Below are 18,645 nucleotides of genomic sequence, written 5' to 3' on the forward strand. Positions count from 1 at the left end.
AGAGAGGGGGGGGGGAAAGGAAGAGGACAGAGAGTTAGCCTGCTGGAAGAGTGAAATGCCAGCTTTGGTTTCCCTCTGAGAGGGAAGAGAACCGCCTGAACGCGGCGTCTTCGTTCACCTCTGATTCGTCTCAAATTCACCTCTCCGAGCCGGGAGCGCGGTACGCAACCAATGGAGCGGACCATAAACAATTCAAATCGCCGTGGCGACGGCGGCGGCAGCAGAAGCGGTGGCGGTAATGAGACAGAAATCCCCGGCAACGGCAATCCTTGACGTTAACGTCTGTACAGTCGCGTACGGTACAGCAGACAGCGGGGATCCAGGGGTGTCTAATGAAAGGAGAAACGGATGGGATCCTAGCTCAGGCAATCGCTGAGGAAAACAACAGCAGCGGCAGAAGAGGAAGATAAAGAAGAGCCAGGCGCCAGGTTCTACCTCGCGTTTTAGGACAAAGCACAGTAGCAATACCCTGCAGCCAGACTGCACTCTGCACTGTACTCTTGCACCCTGTCAATGCACAGTACCTCTGACACAGGAATCTTAACTTAGAACTGTCCTTTTTGTAAACACAGGGGAAGGCGTGAACATCCTGTCGATAATATCATTCGACGGGCGTCACAGCAGATCACAAACATGTTGCCACCTTTCCAAGGGTTTTTTTTCCTCTCCTCATTCCACCACCCCCCCCCCCCTCACCCCCCAGTATTTGCCATATTGAGGCATGGTTTGTCATACCTGCGTGTAATTCACTACTCTGGAGCTTTTTGAAAGACAAGTTAATTCTACAGGTGAACATGTTAACCACACCTCCGCCAATTGCTTTTGACGGACGTGTAGCTAATTGAGGCTTATCGTTTGCCAAATTAACACCATTGTTCTGCAGCTCTCGTTCACTCCCTGATGAAGGCCATGTAGCTGGGGGTATTTTATTGTTTCGATACATGAAAGGCATTTTTACTTTATATGGGCAGAGTAGCCTGCCTTGGTTTCTGTTTTTGCTCTTTGATTCAGGTTTGTTTCCTGTACCTCTTTTGCTGGCATAAAAGCCACACAAAAAAATAAATAAATAAATAAATAAAAATAAAATCTGTGTCCATGGGTCAGTGAACACTCCCTTTTAAGATGCTTCTACTAGCCCGTGCCCACGGCTACAACGAGAAGCTGGAGCTTGTGATATTCATCCCGTAACAACGTGATGTGTTCACACATTAATGAAGACAATAGCCTGTGTGTGTATAATGTCAGTGAAAGAACAAAATAACCGACAATACCAACTGGCACATAAATAATGAAGTGGCTCTCCTGTTTTATTCATGAAGGTGCGGAATCACAAGAGACCACCTTGAACAGCTGAACAAAAAAGACAGTTGCTCAGGCCAATGTACGAGCACAAATGTGCACAAACAATTGTAATCACGCGGCTCCTGCATTTTCCCTCAGCCTAAGCTACAAACAGCTCTGCGCAAATCACTCACAACTGGAAAACCCAGACGCCGTAGCCAATCCAAGAGGACTGCGTGCCACAGACCGGAGGACTTCCAGACTACACCGCAGAACCGCACATTCAGGGGGGATTACTCCCGTTGACATCCTGAAGTTTAAAAAAAAAAAAAAAAGAATTGAACGCTGACAAACGGTGCCAAACCGACGCGCCACTTAATGGCTCTTGCGTTGGGGCTGAATTCTGAGTGATGCTTTGTCAGAAATGCCACTTAAAAGACGGGCCGCTCGCGAATGCCTCGGTGTGAGCACGCTAACATCTGTGTGTGTCTTGGCACCGCCGAGAGACCATGGTAATGGTTTTTTTTTTCTTTTTTCTTTTTTTTTTTTTTGCTTTGGGGGATAAATCTCACAAGCACAATGCCTCCGGCTGGCAAGCGATCACATGAAAACCCCCTCCGTTTCGTTTGCTGCCTGCTATAATTAATGCCGTGCGCTGTGGTACTTCTCAACATCACACGTGAAAATACTGAGCGCCATTCCCTAAGTCTAGAGTAAATAGCTTATCATGGTACGCCTGGCATACAGTACAAAACACATTTTCTTTTTAAGATACCAGAAAGCTGAAAAAACATGGAAATATCTGACAGTTTGTTTTGAAATTAATTTAGGCATTTTCGAGACATTTTCTCTATATTAGAGCACAAGATGGTGAGGTATTTGTGTTAAAGTCAAAATTGTTAAGTGTAACATATTAAGCAAACATTAACTGAGCATGAACATCTTTAAACTGTATTAAAATACCTTATTAACGTCCCAGTTTTAAATGACTTTACTAGGAAAGACCGCAAAACAACTCAACTAATGCTTTACAGCAGTAATTGAAGTTATATAAGCAGTTATAACTCATTTATTAAGGGGTAAGCACAATCTTCTCTATAACAGATCCTGCAAAACAATGAACAAAAGGAACCTTCATGTAAAAAGTGTTCTTATATGAAACAATTATGTAACATAGACTATTTAATATTTTATTGTAAACATATTGTATAAGTTCTAATGGGAAGGGTTATCAATCTGTTCCAGAAAAGAACTTCAGGGTTGAGCAATACATTTGCTGTGAGAGACAGTCACATATGCCAGATCATATGCCTCTTAGGAGGACCCAATTGCATGGGCACACAGTTCTAGTATAATTTTATTTTAGTACACATCACTTTATGGTCTACCAGTTTAGGTCAAGCCCAAGATACAATGGGAAGGAGAACTAAAATGCAATAAATGCAAATAAAGGGAAAACACATGGCTGCTGCAATTCAGCTTGAATGCGTGTCATTACTGTAGAGGAGATATGGTGTACAATTAACCACTAAAATCAATAAAGTCAATATAAGAGTACATTTTGGTAAATGGCACCAATTGTGCTGCTAGCTCCTGGCAAAATTACTGCTTGGCTTGACAGGTAAAGGCTCTCACAGTGCTTTATTTTAACAGGACTTAAGACGCTCGGCTGAAGTCTCAGTGTGATAAACCACATGCACTGCAATGTGACCCCCCAGACCACATGGAATAATCATCTATTGATCTGCATTTCCTGTCTGAGCTGCAGGTGCTTTATGTTTATATCAGCAAACAGTTTAACACATTCCACCCCCCACCCCCACCCCCCAAACCCCACATTTGTTTCATCTTTCACTGTAGGCCTGATTGTCTGAATTGAAAATCTACATCTTCCCAATTTACTGAACAATTTGTTAGGATCTGCATCCCTTTTTTTAAACCCTAGATCTGAATGGCCATTTCACACTTGTGAGGCTGCTGTTCCGCTGCTGTGACAGCATAGTCAGTTTGTGATGTCACAGAGGGGCATTCACGTCCCCTGGAACACATATGTAACCAGCCGCTGCTTCATTTCATTCTGTGGTCCACCGGCTGAGCTGTGTAACCATGGCACCAGGGGCCTGCACATCTTCAGGAGCATGCCCAGAGGTGACTGTAATGACATCATTGACCAGAGGAGTCTCTCTTTTATGGTGCGTTAGGGGAAAGCTTTCCAGATGGAAACCTGGCCTACAGAACCAGAACCAGAACCCTCCTGGGTGGCACATCATGGTTAATTGTGCGTTTCCCTGTTGGACTCCTAACTACAGACAGCATGGTAGTTATATTATTCCGCATTGTGGGCATATTACTACACTAAGGTCTAATGCTTCATCTAGCTATGAAACCCATAAGCTTTGAATATACAATTTTCCACCTTGCTTTAGATCAGGGGTACTCAAATCTGGCCCTCAATGGCAGCAGTACTGCTGGTTTTTCTCTTCTGCCTGATAGTCTGTAGTCCAATAATGTCTCTAATGGGCCAGAGATTACACCCACCTGGCGCGTCAGGTTAAATCAATCCCCGATTAGAGAAGAGGATTGAAAGCCAGCAGCACTTACTGGTTTCCAGGGCCATATTTGAGTACCCCTGCTCTAGACCACAAACCACTGAAAGCCCCAATACCATTACAAAGCCAGCAAGTCATCAGAAACTCCTGTAAGTATCTAAAATATCCTGAAATGAAAACTGAAAGGGCACTATTCCTTCCAATGGACAGGTAGATGGATACAGAGAAGCAAACGGAAGACAGTTTCAATTTATAAGCATCATTAATGTCTTTAACTAAAGAGCATTCTTTAAAATATCAATGTGCAGTACAACAGGTTAAGCAGCTAAACTATTACAAGTAGAAACGAAAGTTACACAATCATCCGACTTCACTTTGTCAGCAATGAACCATATAATCTGCCTTCGGAAACTTTGATTCTAAAGTCTGTAATATACAGGTTATTGTACTACAGAACTTTTCTGTGATACTCACTGTAATTAAACGAAGCTCTTTGTCATTTCATCGCTCTCACTCTCTCCCTCTTTCTCACACCTCACACGCACACTTTTCTCTCTCAGAAACAAGATACCAGACGCTCCGTTTTCATGTTTTTTTTTTTCCCCCCCAATTATAAAATTTCATGCAGTTCCTTGCTCATCGGAACGAAACTTTGGAAACGCCACACGTGTCCAACTTAGGCAGCTGCCTCCAGAGCCTTAATCACACACACCCGCTCATCGTGAGATTGTGACGAATCCCGAGGCTCTAACGAAGGCCTCCGCTCGGGCCAGAGGACACGGTGTCGCGCGCAGCCGAGGACCAGAGGAGCCGCGAAACGGCCGGTTTTGCTCACGCTCCCCGATGACATCAGACGCCGTCGAGAGCAACAGCTTGCCAGCGACCGGCTCCGAGTCGAGAGGCGGATCGAAGAGAGACGCCGACGATGGCTGTTTCGCAGATCGCTAATGCGCCTGTGTGCGTCTCACATCGCCAACGGGAATATAGCAGGAACACCATGTGCCAGCTGAGTGACTGTGTGAGTGGGGGGGGTGTTATCTTAACGTATGTCCCTTAGAATGACGAGCTTCTTAATTACGTCCTTGCCAGAGGTTTTTTTTTTGTTAAATATAAATCACAAGGTCCTGATAAACAGTATGTAAGGCGTACTAATGATGTGTGTTTGTATGTGGGCTGTACATGGCCAGTGGGTGAGGACTTTCAGCCAGAGCACTGAGCCGAGCATGAAGCACACAGCAACACACTTCTCCTTATGTCCTCATTGCCTCAAAGCTATTTATTGCCAATGAGAGTGCTCTCTCTCTCGCTCTCTCAGTCTCTAAGGAGTGACATACCGTCAAGATATACTGTTGATACTTCACAGCCAGACACACACAAAAGCACATATGAAAACATACACACACACACACACACACAGATAAACACACACACAAGCATGCACACACACACGACACATATGAACACACACACAAGCATGCATGTGCACACACTCACACCACATATAAACACACACACAAACATGCATGCATGCACACACACACACACACGGCACATATAAACACACACACAAGCATGCATGCGCACACACACACAAACACATATAAACACACACACACACACAAACATGCATGCATGCACACACACACACACACACCTCCTAACACACATCATTGAAGCGAAAAAGACAGTGACGTGTTGTTGGACATCCCTGCTTAATGAGCGTAATCCATCAGTCCAGTTTCTGACACAGCAGTCATAATTCATGTGACATGACTGGGTGTTCCCCGGGAGTTATTAATGACATAACTTGTCATCAATAAACATTCTGTAAGTACTTCTTGCTGCCCCAGCAGAGCTGAATGCATCCATTTATATACAACACCGCAGACAACCATGTGCTCCATGAAAAATGCAAAACAAAATGAAAAATCTATTACAATTTTGCGTGTAACAGAGCAGCGTGTCGGGGATTAAAAATTACTCAACTGTGCAGAATCAGAACAGTGTACGCAGTTTGTTATGTCAGCATATTTCACAGCTATCGTCCCTCCAGTAAATACCATGGTCGCGGTTCACTCATTTAATGTAGTTTTTAAAGAGGGGAAGCCTGCCAAATGACCGCGTAATTCCCTTTAGAAGGCACGAGCCACGGGGACAGCCGCTTTTCAAAAGTACAGTCTGCGCTTGCGTGACTTAAACGAAGAAACTCGGTTTATATTCCAAGGTTAGAGAGTAACCGATAAAGGAGGTAATAATCGCGTTTAAGGATAAAATGTGTGCCATCCTTCTCGTGGCAGCAGCTGCACGCGCAGAACGGTGCTGCCCTCCTCCGAATTCAGCACCACGTAAATGACACGGTGATAAATGCCAGTGTCAGATTTTTTTCCAGGTCTGTTGCTACGCAGAGGGAGGCCTGGAACACAAGGAACAATCCCCCTCCCACCACCAGCCCTCGCCCGCCCCAGCGTGGGAGCTCTATCAAGGTACTTTGAAAAGGGGGCATTGCTGTTCTTTGTGACTCGACGTTGCAAAAAATGTCAGACTCCCGAGATACGTTTTCTCACTACTTTGTTCTGCCAATGGACAACAGAGAAACGTACTGAAACGATACAGTGATATGATAAAAAAAACACCAACCCTGCCTTTACAATCAATCATGCAACACTAGCGCTGGATTGGATTGTCACATCGTTTTGAGGATTTTGAGCAAGTGTCAGGTGTGTCAGTACATTAAGTATTACACTTGCTTAGTAATAAAAGATAGATTTTTTTCCCCCATGTGCAAATGTTTATTTACCATTTTAAATGGGAAGCGCACGTATAAACTAAGCAGCGACACAGGCATTTTAAAAATAACTCGCCACGTTAAAGTTTTGATCAAGAGAGGGAATGCGCCACGAGATCTATAGCTAAAAACCAGACAGACAGCTCAGCAAGCCTCAAAAGGTCTCTCAAAATACTTCAAAAACAGAGTGCTGGTCTTACACACAAAATACAAACCACTTAGTAAAAAAACTAAAACAAAAATAAATACATCTTGTGTTGTATATATCCCAGCAAAATGGAATGTAGGTTATCTGCCTTATCCTGCACCCAGCTGGATTTTCATAACAGAACTAAAAGTCAAATTTATGCAGCGTATGCTGCTTTCAGTCAAGAGAGTATTAAGGAGAAAAAAGACAGCGTTAGAAGGGTGCGAAGCCTAGAAATAGATTAACATATATTAATATGACACATTAAGACTACAGCAGGGAGTCCAAAATTCCTGTCCAAATACATCAAATGTGCATAGCTACCTTTATGCAGCATATCAATTAAAACGTTATTGAGGAGGAGGAAGGAGGAAGTAAAATTTACACTTACGTGCCAAATTGCAAAGAAGATCAACGAGGCGCAGAGAACCAACGAGAGCATGTAGCAGAAGGCAGCAAAAGTAAACATCATTTAAATTAACCCGTGGAAATTTTCCCAGAGATGATTCAGAGGGAAAACTGGAAATTAGGGCGCAACACCGACAATAGACAAATCGAGCATCGTCTTCTAAACGTTTGCAACAATTTGTTGCAGATCGTCTCCAGCGAAGGGTGCGCAAGTTTCACTCTTTAAACGCCGTGTTTCAAAACCAGACGGCTCCCATAATAAGCTTCGGCATAATGGCAATATTCGAAGAAAGCGCGGTGTGTGTAAATAGGGACATAGAAAAAGGAGGAAATGGCTATCTTCTCAAAACACATCGGTCACGATAATATCCCCGAAGTAGATGCGATGCGATCCACAAGACGCTGTACAGTACTCTAGGGCAGTCCGGAGACGCGGACTGTAGCTGACAGACACAGGTAATCCATTCTGCGACACGACAAAGTGGCGCCACGAGAGATTTTAAACACGAGCTCAGCAACTCTCTCCAGGCGACATAACAGGTAATAAGCGCTCCCCTCAAAACACGATTAACCTATAGATCCACTCCACAAAAGGCGCAGGCGGTGTCTCCCAACAGGTGGATTTAAAGTGGCAGTAACTTCTACACCTCTTCAATATCCCTCTCCAGAATAACTACCATTCTGCTTTATCATATGCATAAAAAAACGACTGGGTGACGCTTTACTTGCATGTAGTTTCATCAGTTGGATAAAAACGTATTTCCCAGAAGCTTAGATGAAAGCAGTGTGACTGTAGCCTATCCAGGCTTTGATGCTCTCATTCGCGAAAGTTTTTTTTGTCGAAGGGCTTTAAATTTGCGAACTTCTAAACCTCTACTATTTTGTAAATTGCGAACAAATTACACATTGGCTCTTGTTCTTTCTTATTCCTGGCTCATATCTTCACTGTGGGTCATTAAGTGGTTGTAAAATCCCACACATATCCCATTGGGATTGTATCCTGATTGCATTCGGAAATCTTTGCTATTGCACTCACAGACCTAGCATAAGTTAAGTTACCGCTGAGCACCCAAACAAAATCACAATTTCACATGTGAGTTAAAATATTCACATGTGCAAATGTTACATGTGAACTGGACCTTTTCATATGTGATTGACCTTTTCCTCATGTGAATAAAAATTCCAACATGTGGAAACAAAATATGTGACATGAAATCATGTGAAATTCCTCATTTTCACACATCACTGGCTTTTTAAAATGTGAACTGCACAGGTTACCTTTTCCTGCTCTCATCTTAGAAGTGGGATTATTTTTATAGTTCACATGTGTACTCTTCACATGTTGGGTGTTCACATGTGGTTTTTGAACACGTGTGATTTCCTTGTAAAGAGGCCCATATGGGGGTGGATGTATGATTTCAAGATACGCATGCAGTTCATGTACACTTAGGCCAGAGTCCTAACAAATTCCACGTAAAGCAGAAAAACAAAACATTTTGTTTATTTTAAAAGAGCGCCTAAAATCTTAAGAACTGCTCTGGATGTTAATTTTTAAAGCCAATTCTTATAAGTGAAGGAAAAAAAAAAAAAAGTAAACTTTTCTCCACCAAAACTTTGTTAAAAAAAGCATGACTCACGGCAAATAAAGGAACGGTACAAAAAAAACCAACTTTTTTTCGGTCATTTAACTTTTTTTTTTTTTTTTTTTCCTGAAGTTCTGTCAAGCTGTCCAATCTCAGCATGAAGCCTGTGGCACTGGCGCATACCCCAATGACTTGGTTCTGACGGTGTGAGCGGCAGGCACACAGTGTTCTTCAGAGACCCTCTTCTTAACGATCTTAGGACCGAGCCGGGACTTTGGGAGCTTTACATCGGCGCTCTAAATGGGACATCCTCATTATTTCACCACGGTGAAAATCGGCAGTTAAATAAATCATGGAAGCACTCTGAGGAATATAACTGGAGGGGCCTCGCTTTGGGGAGGAGTGGGAAGGGAGAGAGTTCCTTTATTGGATTCCTATATTCTGCTCACAGACGTTAAGATTGTATGTTTGATTAAAAGTTAATGTCTGTCTATCTGCCTGCCTGTTTGCCTGTTTGTCAGTTCATCCACCTGCCTGCCTGCCTGCCTGTCTGTCTGTCTGCCTGCCTGCTTGTCTGTCTGTCTGTCTGTTATCTTGATCCTTTTGATGTGGGTCTGTGAAAGTGTGCAAACATTTCAGAGACTAGAGTTTGAATTCATCCCTAATATATTCCTATATTCTTAAATTAAATGTTATAAATGTACGATAATGATTTTTAAAAATACATTATTTTGATGTGTACACTGTCGAGCTTTTACAAGCTTACGACACAATCAATGGTTAAGCATTGCAATGACAATAACATGAACAATAAAAAACCAAATCTTTTTTATTATGATGATGATCATTCATGTTATTAATATGATTATTTATAATAAAAATTGCATAGCAGTGTATTAATAATAATAATAATAATAATAATAATAATAATAATAATAATAACAATGGTGATGTCTTATTAAAGAATCGCTGTTCTTGCTATTATATAGACCTACTGCTGTTATGCGCAATCTCTTGCCGCCATCCTGTGGCTGAATTCGAAAGTAGTTCCATTGTGGATTCGGCAGGTTCTCAAATGTCAGCGCTTCCATCACCATTAGATGACGCTGTAATTGATCAATTTTAGTGGTTTATAGTGAAGCAATGCAAATAGTACTAATAATTTAGGTCACAATACAAGCAGCTACAATTAAATGAAACGTTTTATTCAATGCGACACTTCTTCAGATTGTGAGGTAGTGTCATGACGCGTCATGTGTGACGTTCTTCAGCACTGCAGACAGCAGTGTTTTGGTTTCATGTCTGCAGATCTTGCGACATCATTGCGAATCGGACACCAGGAAATCTTATTTTCACTGTAAGGCCAATTAATGTAGGCATTAATGTTAGCACCTAGAGACGCAGCTATTGAATATTGGAAAGCAATGCAGAGCGTATATTAGCAACTATCTAGACAAGTTACAGTGATTAAAAAACACAAATAAATTAAACAATCCTAGCTATATTGGGTTCCCCTTATCCTAATGGTCATCGGTGTTCTCATCAGCCAATAAAGATAAATTATCTCAATTCACAGTCTCTCACTGCAGTGCGCTCTCAGCCGTTTCCAAGGCGACCGAGGACGCTTGTTTAAACAAGTTTTTCAAGCTCTCTCTCTTGCCCTTCAAGTTGCGTTGTCTTAGCAACCATGCGTATTCATCTTGGCTTAACTAGTTATCTGCAGGTAAATTTCGTGACAGAGCAGGCGTTTCGTGTTATTTTAATTTATAAAGATTATGCTTTAGTTACCGAAAGTAGCTACGTACCCTCATTTTTTAACAACATGCACAGAGACGAGGATGTGGACCTGCGTCGTGATGAAGGTATAGGCAGCATTTCTCTGTAATCCGTTCAATATTATTATGGAACGTTATGGATTAACAATGAAATCCTAAATGCTTATTAAAGTCTAACAGAGTTTATGCGAGTCAAAATTGGATAAATTGTACTCTGTCACGGTTGTTTTTACATTGAAAATTTTGCGGTGTTTGCTAACAGACGGCCTTATTTGGGACATTAGTTTATTCGTTTGGGGAACCAAACAAATCTTTCATAGTCTCATTTGCAACACCAGTTCATTATTTGGCATTGCTTGGTTATCTTAAAATCGGAATAGGAATGTTTTTATTGAAATGTAAAACAATACTGATGTAAACATCTTACTAACAAACAATTTATTTAATACAGTACAGTATAAAATGAAAGAAAGCAGAGCAATGTAGCAATAGTTTCAAAACAGACCATTTTAGGTCATGGTCATGCCTTCACCCACTCCATGCAGTGTACACTCTGAGAACAAAGATTAGCTTTAAATGCAGAATATGAACCTTTTCACTCACAAGTTGCTCTTATGTATAGTAAGAGAACATAATGAAAAGAGAGGAAGCAGCCTGGTTAGCAACAATTCCATGATTCTAGAAGATCCACTGATTTGAACATTTTGAATACAGCACTGTGATGGCGTTCACCAAAGGCTAAATCTCGGTGGGTGAACCTCCCCACTCTCTTCCTCCCCCCTTCCCTCGACAGGACCTCAGGGATGCCATGTCTGTGCGATTCTGAGGCCCAGTGGGGCAGCAGACCAGCCTCTCAAACCCCAGGGCAGACGCTACATCCCTCACGGGCACGGAGAAGAGGCCTCCTACAGACCCCACGTACAGCACATCGAGCCTGACCTCACTGAGTAAGTGGGCCTGCTGTGCGTTGATCCGGTCTACAGGGACGTACTGTGAAGGAGATTCTCTGGAATCTTCCAGCATCATGTGTTTTAAATAGAGATTGCTTCTTAGAACAGCGTTTATGATGTCATAATCATAGAAGTGTAATGGAAAGGAACACCCCCCTCAACAGATGCTCTCAGCCTCAACAGTGAAAGGTACTTCCACACTCCATTTTAAGACCACTTCCTCGCTCCTTTCTAATGTTCTCCCTCCTTCCTTACTGGCTCGACACGTCTACTGTGAGATACTGCAGACAGTAAGACCTTTTCACTGTGGCAGTTTCATTAACTCTGCAAGGACTTCCTTTAGTACACACAAGGTCGTTTGCATTTCTCACGTCTCTGTAGAACTACAAAGGCCTTTTATGTGCTGTTTTAGACGCAAAAATTTATTGCACACTTTAACCATCAGTTCTATGGTATACGTGATCTTCCTAATGTATACACAAACAGTATACACTATATAAGTCAGGGGTCGGGAACCCAAATGTTAACACACATCCTCTTTAAACAGATTGTTCCCTGTTGCTGTGTGATGTATGGCTTTGGGGGGAAATAAGCAGCAAGTAGTACATGGCAAGGAATGCGTCGTGGTGAAATCCTGTTTCTATTGCTGTCTCCAGACTATTCTGAGCTGACAGCGTGATTCATCAAGTCCCAAGATTATACCATGTCAGAATTACTGCCAAGACAGGAAGTGAAAAAAAAAAAAAACTTTATTGATTAACTGTTGGATTCAGTTCACTGAGCCCTTCTTGGGACTGTCTGCACCCTGGGAGAGTTACGGCTGTAAGCCAGAAGGGGGCGCTTGTTAACAAATTGGGCGATTGCTGCCAGCCTTTCTGCTCACCTCTAGGTTTACGTCTAATTTTCATATTTGCAGGTGTGACCTGGACTGGAAATCGCGTCTGCGCTGGCTGCCTCAGCCCCGCTACAGCGACGCCCCCTTTCCGGAAATAAAGGCCGCCAAATTCCCGGACGGGGCCAGGCTGCTGAGGTCCTTCCCGCGTAAGTGAGCGGGCTGTCAATCAGCGAGGGCTCCGGTGACCGACAGCGGCCATTCACATTTCCCCAGAGGAGCGCAAGGCTCTCCGCGGCTCCTGCGGAATTCACAGAGCACAGTCTGAGCTCTGGATCTCAAAATCACGTGATTCGAGGAGGCACACGTCCGCACATTAAGCAATGAAGCACCTTGGGGCAGTTCTGGCACATTAAATCTGAACTGTGATGAGGCAGTTTGCACCAATAGCTGAACAGAGATCTTATTTGACAAATTGACATCTGTGAGCAGTAATAAAATCCAGGCGTGAACCCGTGCCTTTCATGACACTATTAAACGGCGCATCGTCGATTATTACAATGGCGACACGTTAAGAGCAGTAAAATGCACTTGGAAAAATACTTTACGGATTTCCTGAAAAAAGAAAAACTCTTTCGTGACATCACTTGGGATTGATGATCTAAAATTTCAGTAATTTCTTCCTTCATTAATTATATGAAGTTATATGCAAGATGTATGCTTTCATGCCAGTTGCATTTCGAGCCTCGCCCTTGCTTTTTGCATCACTGGATGATAACTGCAGCTCAATCATTTAGAAAGATTTTTGGTTGCACCAGTTGCAGTCACCAAAAGACGGATGAACAAAGGACCTCCGCAGCTTTCTGGCACATGCATCTTAGACAACAGCACAAGGCCCAGTGCTACATCAGCCCTGTTAATGTACATTTCACTCACAGAGAATACATTTGACCCCTATCGGACTCGCGTAAACTCTGTTACAGTTGAACTGCCACTGAGCATTTCATTGCGTAGTGCGTAAGTCACCAGGAAGGCCAGCCATCATTGGCTGATGAGACCACCGAATGTTAACCGTTACTTTCTTGAAGGAGTTCTCCTTTCTGTCTGAGGCGTTGTGGAATGCGGACCGTGGTCCTGTCACCACAGACGACCTATCAGCAACCGGTAATGATCGAGCGCTGTGTGAACGCTTTGTGATGGCGTACACAATCGAGTAATTTGGTCGCCTGCATTGCTATGAATCACATTCCCCTTCATGGGATAAATAGATTAGAGAAAGATTACCTGAAGGAAAATAAATATTCAAATTTTTCTTCTTACAAATTCTCTGCTCACTAGTAGAATTCAATTTTACCACTTTTTTTTGCAGATGATAACATGATATCTGAATCTGAATGGACGTTTTATCCCAGCTTTGGGCTACCGGTGACCTACCATATTGGCAAAAGGTGCCTAATTGATGGTGTTCACCATTACAGAAGCTTAAGGAGCTCTTCTGAAAGAACATTAGAGTTGAGACTTGGGAGGAAAAGACAGAGTGAGTCCTCTTTAATGATCATCCTGTTCTCTTTTTCCATTTGTAAAAAAGTACTCACTGGCATTGTCTGAAAGCTGTCAGCAAATGGTTGTATTTTGGGTTTTACAAAACTTTATGACCATTATATTTATTATTTTAAATACTATTTTATGCCCCTTGAGTATTCTTTTCAAGTGTATTTCAAAATTGAATTTATTCTGTAAGTCAACAGTGCAGGAAACACGGTGTATTATTTATGATAAACATGTCATTATTGCCCGTTATTATTACAGTCAGGTCTCCTTGCTGTGTGATCAGGGGGTCCAGGCCTTATATTTCTCCAGAGTACAGCACTGACTTTCACAAATTTGGATCTACGTTACCCGCTGTGGGTTTTGGGTAAGTAATGCATACGTTTCACAACACAATAAAAAAAAAAAGTAAAAGGAATTATGAGAATGAAACCCTACTGGACTGACTCATAAAAAAACTGATAAGAGAGGCCCTCACAGTCCATGTGGCCTCACACATCATGTAGATTGGGGTACTTTGGAATAGTATGTAGATTGCAATTGCACACATTTAAATACATTTTCTGATATCACTTGTTTCTGTGGCACAGCAAGTATTGTAATTAACCTTGAAATTGCATTTTTTCCCCCTATAAGTTATGCTGTGTTGTTACGTACTCTGACAAGTGATCAACATAAAGAGAGCTGACACCAGGTTTGCCAAAACAAAATCATTATTTAAAAAAAGGTTGCTACATCCAAACAAGTTAAAACAAAACTCACGGTCTGAATGAACCAGAATCATGGTGGTCCAGGTGTGAAGGAGAGAGAGAGGATGACGAAGCCACCCAGAGCTTCTTAAATAGGCTCCAAACAGGTGCACACCATTAACCCGGAACAGAAGAATTACATTGCTAGGAGGCTGCTACCACCCCCTGCTGGCCGATGGGTGTAACTCACGTGCATTGTAAAAGCTTAATTCAGATGCAGAGGAAGATGCCGCCAGCAGATGGCAACATTTTCTTACTCATCAGCAGAAACTGTTACAGTCATAGTCCCATTGGAGGAAAACTGCTGAAGGATTCCCAGAGAGTATATATATATTTTTTAAATACGTCAGAGCTACGTGGTTGGAGACCAGGCTCTGTGAAGTGATGAAGCTTGATGGGTCTACAGTGTATATTTCCTGTTATATTGATCTGTAATCCTTTGTGTGCCACAATCTACCAGTAGTTAAGCAATTACTCTCTGATGTTTGCATTGTTGGTGCATACTGTCAGTCATTATGTGCATATCATATTGTATATTTCACTTACGTCAAGGTAAGTGAAATATACAAAACAATCATGCCATTTGCCCATTTCAAATCAAAGGTCAAGAGTCTAGGGGTCAAGGGTCATTCCATTTATCCTTCTGGTTCCATTTAATTTCCAATGCAGATCCTCGGCTACACTGAAAGGAGACACATTCATCCCTCTTCAGCGTCCAACCGGTCGTCAGTGGTGAGCATCTGCACTGAGGACATAACTTTCAATCACGGAAAGCAGGGACAAGTCTATGCATCCGGTCTATTCAAGATCTATCACCGGAATAAAAAATGTGCTCTGCATGTAAATTGCATATTTGATGCTTGAATTTATTTATGTATTCTCCCCTGGGCTGGGGTTCACTGTACCTGTGCCTGTGCCCTCAGCATGACCTACCGACAGAAGAAAGCCTTGAAAGATCGAGAGGCCGACGTTCTGGAGGTCAGGAAGCTGGACGACTGGAGGCCCGCAGCGCCCATAACCCCGCCCCTGTGTGAGAACAGACACGGGAAACACAAGAAGGCGGACTGCTCGTGGAGAACGGTGCAGGGGGAGAAGCTCGCTTCGTCCATGTCTGCCCTACCTTCGACAAAGATGAAATAAGTCACAATTCACAGTGACATCATGCCAACCACCAATGTATAGAAAAGACCCTTGCAAAAAAAAAAAAAAAATTAAAACATGAATGTAACCAGCCACCCAGATAATCACAAATTAGTGCTCCAGGAAGTGTGGAAGAACGATTTCACAGTGAGCAGTTCCCTTAAGCACACGGTTTGTAATTAACAACCAGTCGATGTTTTGATTTGATTTCCACCTCTGCGGAGTGAAGTTTTCCACCACTCCTCTCTGCGCATAATGACTAGTTTTTGTAGTGCCGTTCCAGAAGGAGCGTCATTTTGCCCACGGGAAAGGAAGGCTGAGAGTTTTCCAACCCGGAAATTAATTTTTGTCCACTGTAGAGGACACGAGTCTCTCCTCTGAACCTCAATAACCACATACTCTAACGTGCTGAAATCTACAGCACAAGACATTGAGTGAAAATTACAGTATCTTTGCAAAAAAAAAAAAAAAAAGAAAATACTTAAACTTCCTTTCTGCTGGGCTCAGGAGGATATAAGGCGGTGGAGGTGTGAGTTTAACTGCAGGGGGAACATAAAACACGGGGAGCAACACATCCAAACAACCAAGGTCGTACGGAGGAGGTGGTTTTTTTGTGCTGTACGGCCGGGTTTTGCTGAGTTGCAAATGCCACCCGCCTGAGGCAGTTAATAACCTGACCTTTCTTTCCCCTTATCAGCTGAGACGCATCAAATAGATTTTCTTTAATTCCCCCGGGAAGATACATGGAGGTACCCTGACTGATTCAGCGAAAAGCAGATCACAGATCTCAGTCACCGTAAACTGGAGTCTTCTTATATATATATATATATATATATACTCTTTATAGGATGCTTGGCAGCTTGAACAGTTTGTTAAGGTGAAATTTAAAAATTCAGTTGTAACTCCAACTGATGCTTTATATTCTGTATATATTCATATATACAATAATGAAACAATGAATTTTGATTATTTAAGAATAATCATTCACTACACAAGTTGAATATGCTGTCAGTGTCATAATTCACCTGGCTAGTCATACCAGTGTGAATGATAATTTTCTGAGATAAGCTTAAAATTTAAGAGGTTTTATGTTTAATAATGTTATTTACTTTCTGGCTTGCCTGTAATTCTGACATAATGTAATAAAGAGCAATGGGCAGAGTAACTTTAGCACTGCATAAATCCCTGCGTTTATCCTTCCTGTGACTCTCAAAGTGCAATAACACAAAGAGAGGGGAGAGAGAGAGAGAGAGAGGGAAAGCAAGTGAGACAGATTAAGAGTGGGCAGAGAGAGAGAGAGAGAGAGAGAGAGAGCAAGAGTGAGCGAAACACAGAGAGCTAGTGAGAGAGCGATGGAGAGCGAATGAGAGAGCGACAGAGGGAGAGGAAGTGAGAGAGAGATTACGAGTATGCATTTGTACACACACACACATAAAAAAGAGAGAGCGCTTACCCACAGTACCCTCACGAGCTCCCTCCTCCTCCCTCCCCCTGAGGAGGTCCGGGAATGGCTTTTCCCTGACAGAGCGAGCCGCGGCCAGGTTCGCCCCGCTGCAGATACGACCTTATCTCCCAGAGACAGGCCCTTCTCCTGCTCACCGCCGCCGCCGCCTGCGCTTGCATTTCAAATGTGTAAATCCGCCACAGCATCTGACTGTGAAGTGACTGCGAGAGCCGACCGGCTTCTTAAACGCAACTTCAGCTACGGAATAGCCCTCGGCCAGCAGCTTACAGTACGGTACTAAGGGTGTTGCGCTAACAATCAGATCGGGGGGGGGGATTTCCATTGCATCTCTTAAATTTTTCATGTACCTCACGTCTGCATTTGATGATCAGCAAAACTAATGGAATAAATCCTGTTTGTGTTGCAAAAAAGGCTACACCTTTGTTATAAGTGAAGGAAAATGTTGATTGAACCCCAGGCTGCAGCAACATCACTCTTGAGAAACATGATCGCTATGACATAGGCGCCCTTTGTTTGCCACATGATAAAATCATGTAGATTCTGGCGGCCATTAAAGCTTGACATTAAAACGAGATGCTGTAAGCGCGCCAAGCTGAATTGATTTGAACTGATTTGAATGCTGGAGCTGTCCAGGGTCCTGGTTTGAAGCTGGCCCTGTCTATGTGGAGTCTGATACCCCCTGAGCCTCTCTCTGTAGTCTCCCAGGCCGTCGAGATTCATTTGCATCTCTAAAATGGTCCTGAACGTGTGGGTGGACTGGGGCACCATGCTCTGACCCCTGGGTCTGACCCCGGCAAACTGCAAATGCAGGCTAGCAAAAAATATACGAACTGGTTATTTCAACACCGGCGTACAGTAAACACGCGAAAGCATTTACCTTCATTGTTCATTGCATTCAAGGTTGCGTTTGTTTCTTTCCAGAACTGCGATTTAATTTTGTGATATTCGGTGAATATAAAAAAAAAAACGGTTATTCTGTTATGTTCTCTGCTGACATACTGGAGTTTTATTAGCTCATAAAATTCATCCACACCGGCAGGAAAATCAGCCGGCCCTTGGGGAGCTAGTGAACTCTGACCTCTGAATGGGCCCTGAGACACGCACAAACCACCGCAAAAGGGGGTAACTGCCGATACAAAGCTCCCTGTGGGGTCTTAGCACGGGGGCGGGGCCTATGTGCGAAAAACACTGCAACCAACAGCAGGGCTGTCGGGCGAAATTCCCAAGCCCGGGACAAAATTATATTACTTTTCCCAAGCCTGGGACAATAATATTTACCACAGGTTCACAGGCCATTAACCAAATCCCCTCCCCCCCTCTCTAGGGCCTGGGACCCCCCACTGACGGTGGCCCCGACCAGCAGTCTTGAAGCTGGGCTTTCAATCAGTCCACT

The 18,645-nt window shown here is 43.0% G+C and overlaps 2 protein-coding genes across 3 annotated transcripts in view; one reads left to right on the forward strand and one right to left on the reverse strand.

The window, feature by feature from the left end:
* cnih3 (cornichon family AMPA receptor auxiliary protein 3) overlaps nucleotides 1–7,898 on the reverse strand; it is a 33,507-nt gene extending 25,609 nt beyond the window's left edge. The window contains exon 1 of one of the 2 annotated variants that reach the window (XM_064340263.1): nucleotides 7,194–7,892. In XM_064340263.1, the coding sequence (XP_064196333.1) occupies nucleotides 7,194–7,274 (81 nt within the window). In that variant the 5' untranslated portion in view covers nucleotides 7,275–7,892. Of the gene's footprint in view, nucleotides 1–7,193 lie in introns of both variants that reach the window. The other variant, XM_064340264.1, reaches the window with a different exon arrangement.
* Nucleotides 7,899–10,308: 2,410 nt separating this feature from the next.
* On the forward strand, nucleotides 10,309–16,233 carry LOC135257493 (spermatogenesis-associated serine-rich protein 1). Its single transcript, XM_064340261.1, has 7 exons — nucleotides 10,309–10,655; nucleotides 11,362–11,515; nucleotides 12,435–12,559; nucleotides 13,720–13,887; nucleotides 14,160–14,265; nucleotides 15,317–15,379; nucleotides 15,571–16,233. The coding sequence occupies exons 1-7, from the start codon at nucleotides 10,481–10,483 to the stop codon at nucleotides 15,785–15,787; spliced, it is 1,008 nt and encodes a 335-aa protein (XP_064196331.1). The 5' UTR covers nucleotides 10,309–10,480; the 3' UTR covers nucleotides 15,788–16,233.
* Nucleotides 16,234–18,645: the final 2,412 nt, after the last annotated feature.

This window comes from Anguilla rostrata, chromosome 6, assembly GCF_018555375.3.
Source record: "Anguilla rostrata isolate EN2019 chromosome 6, ASM1855537v3, whole genome shotgun sequence".
Lineage (NCBI taxonomy): Eukaryota > Metazoa > Chordata > Actinopteri > Anguilliformes > Anguillidae > Anguilla > Anguilla rostrata.

What these genes read in the sequence shown, in the direction of transcription:
- LOC135257493 (XM_064340261.1), top strand. Translation starts at nt 10,481, where the DNA reads ATGCGTATTCATCTTGGCTTAACTAGTTATCTGCAGGTAAATTTCGTG. An exon ending in GCTGCTGAGGTCCTTCCCGC is followed by an intron (nt 12,560 to 13,719) that starts GTAAGTGAGCGG and finishes TTTTTTTTGCAG; the next exon opens with ATGATAACATGATATCTGAA. An exon ending in ACTTGGGAGGAAAAGACAGA is followed by an intron (nt 13,888 to 14,159) that starts GTGAGTCCTCTT and finishes TTATTATTACAG; the next exon opens with TCAGGTCTCCTTGCTGTGTG.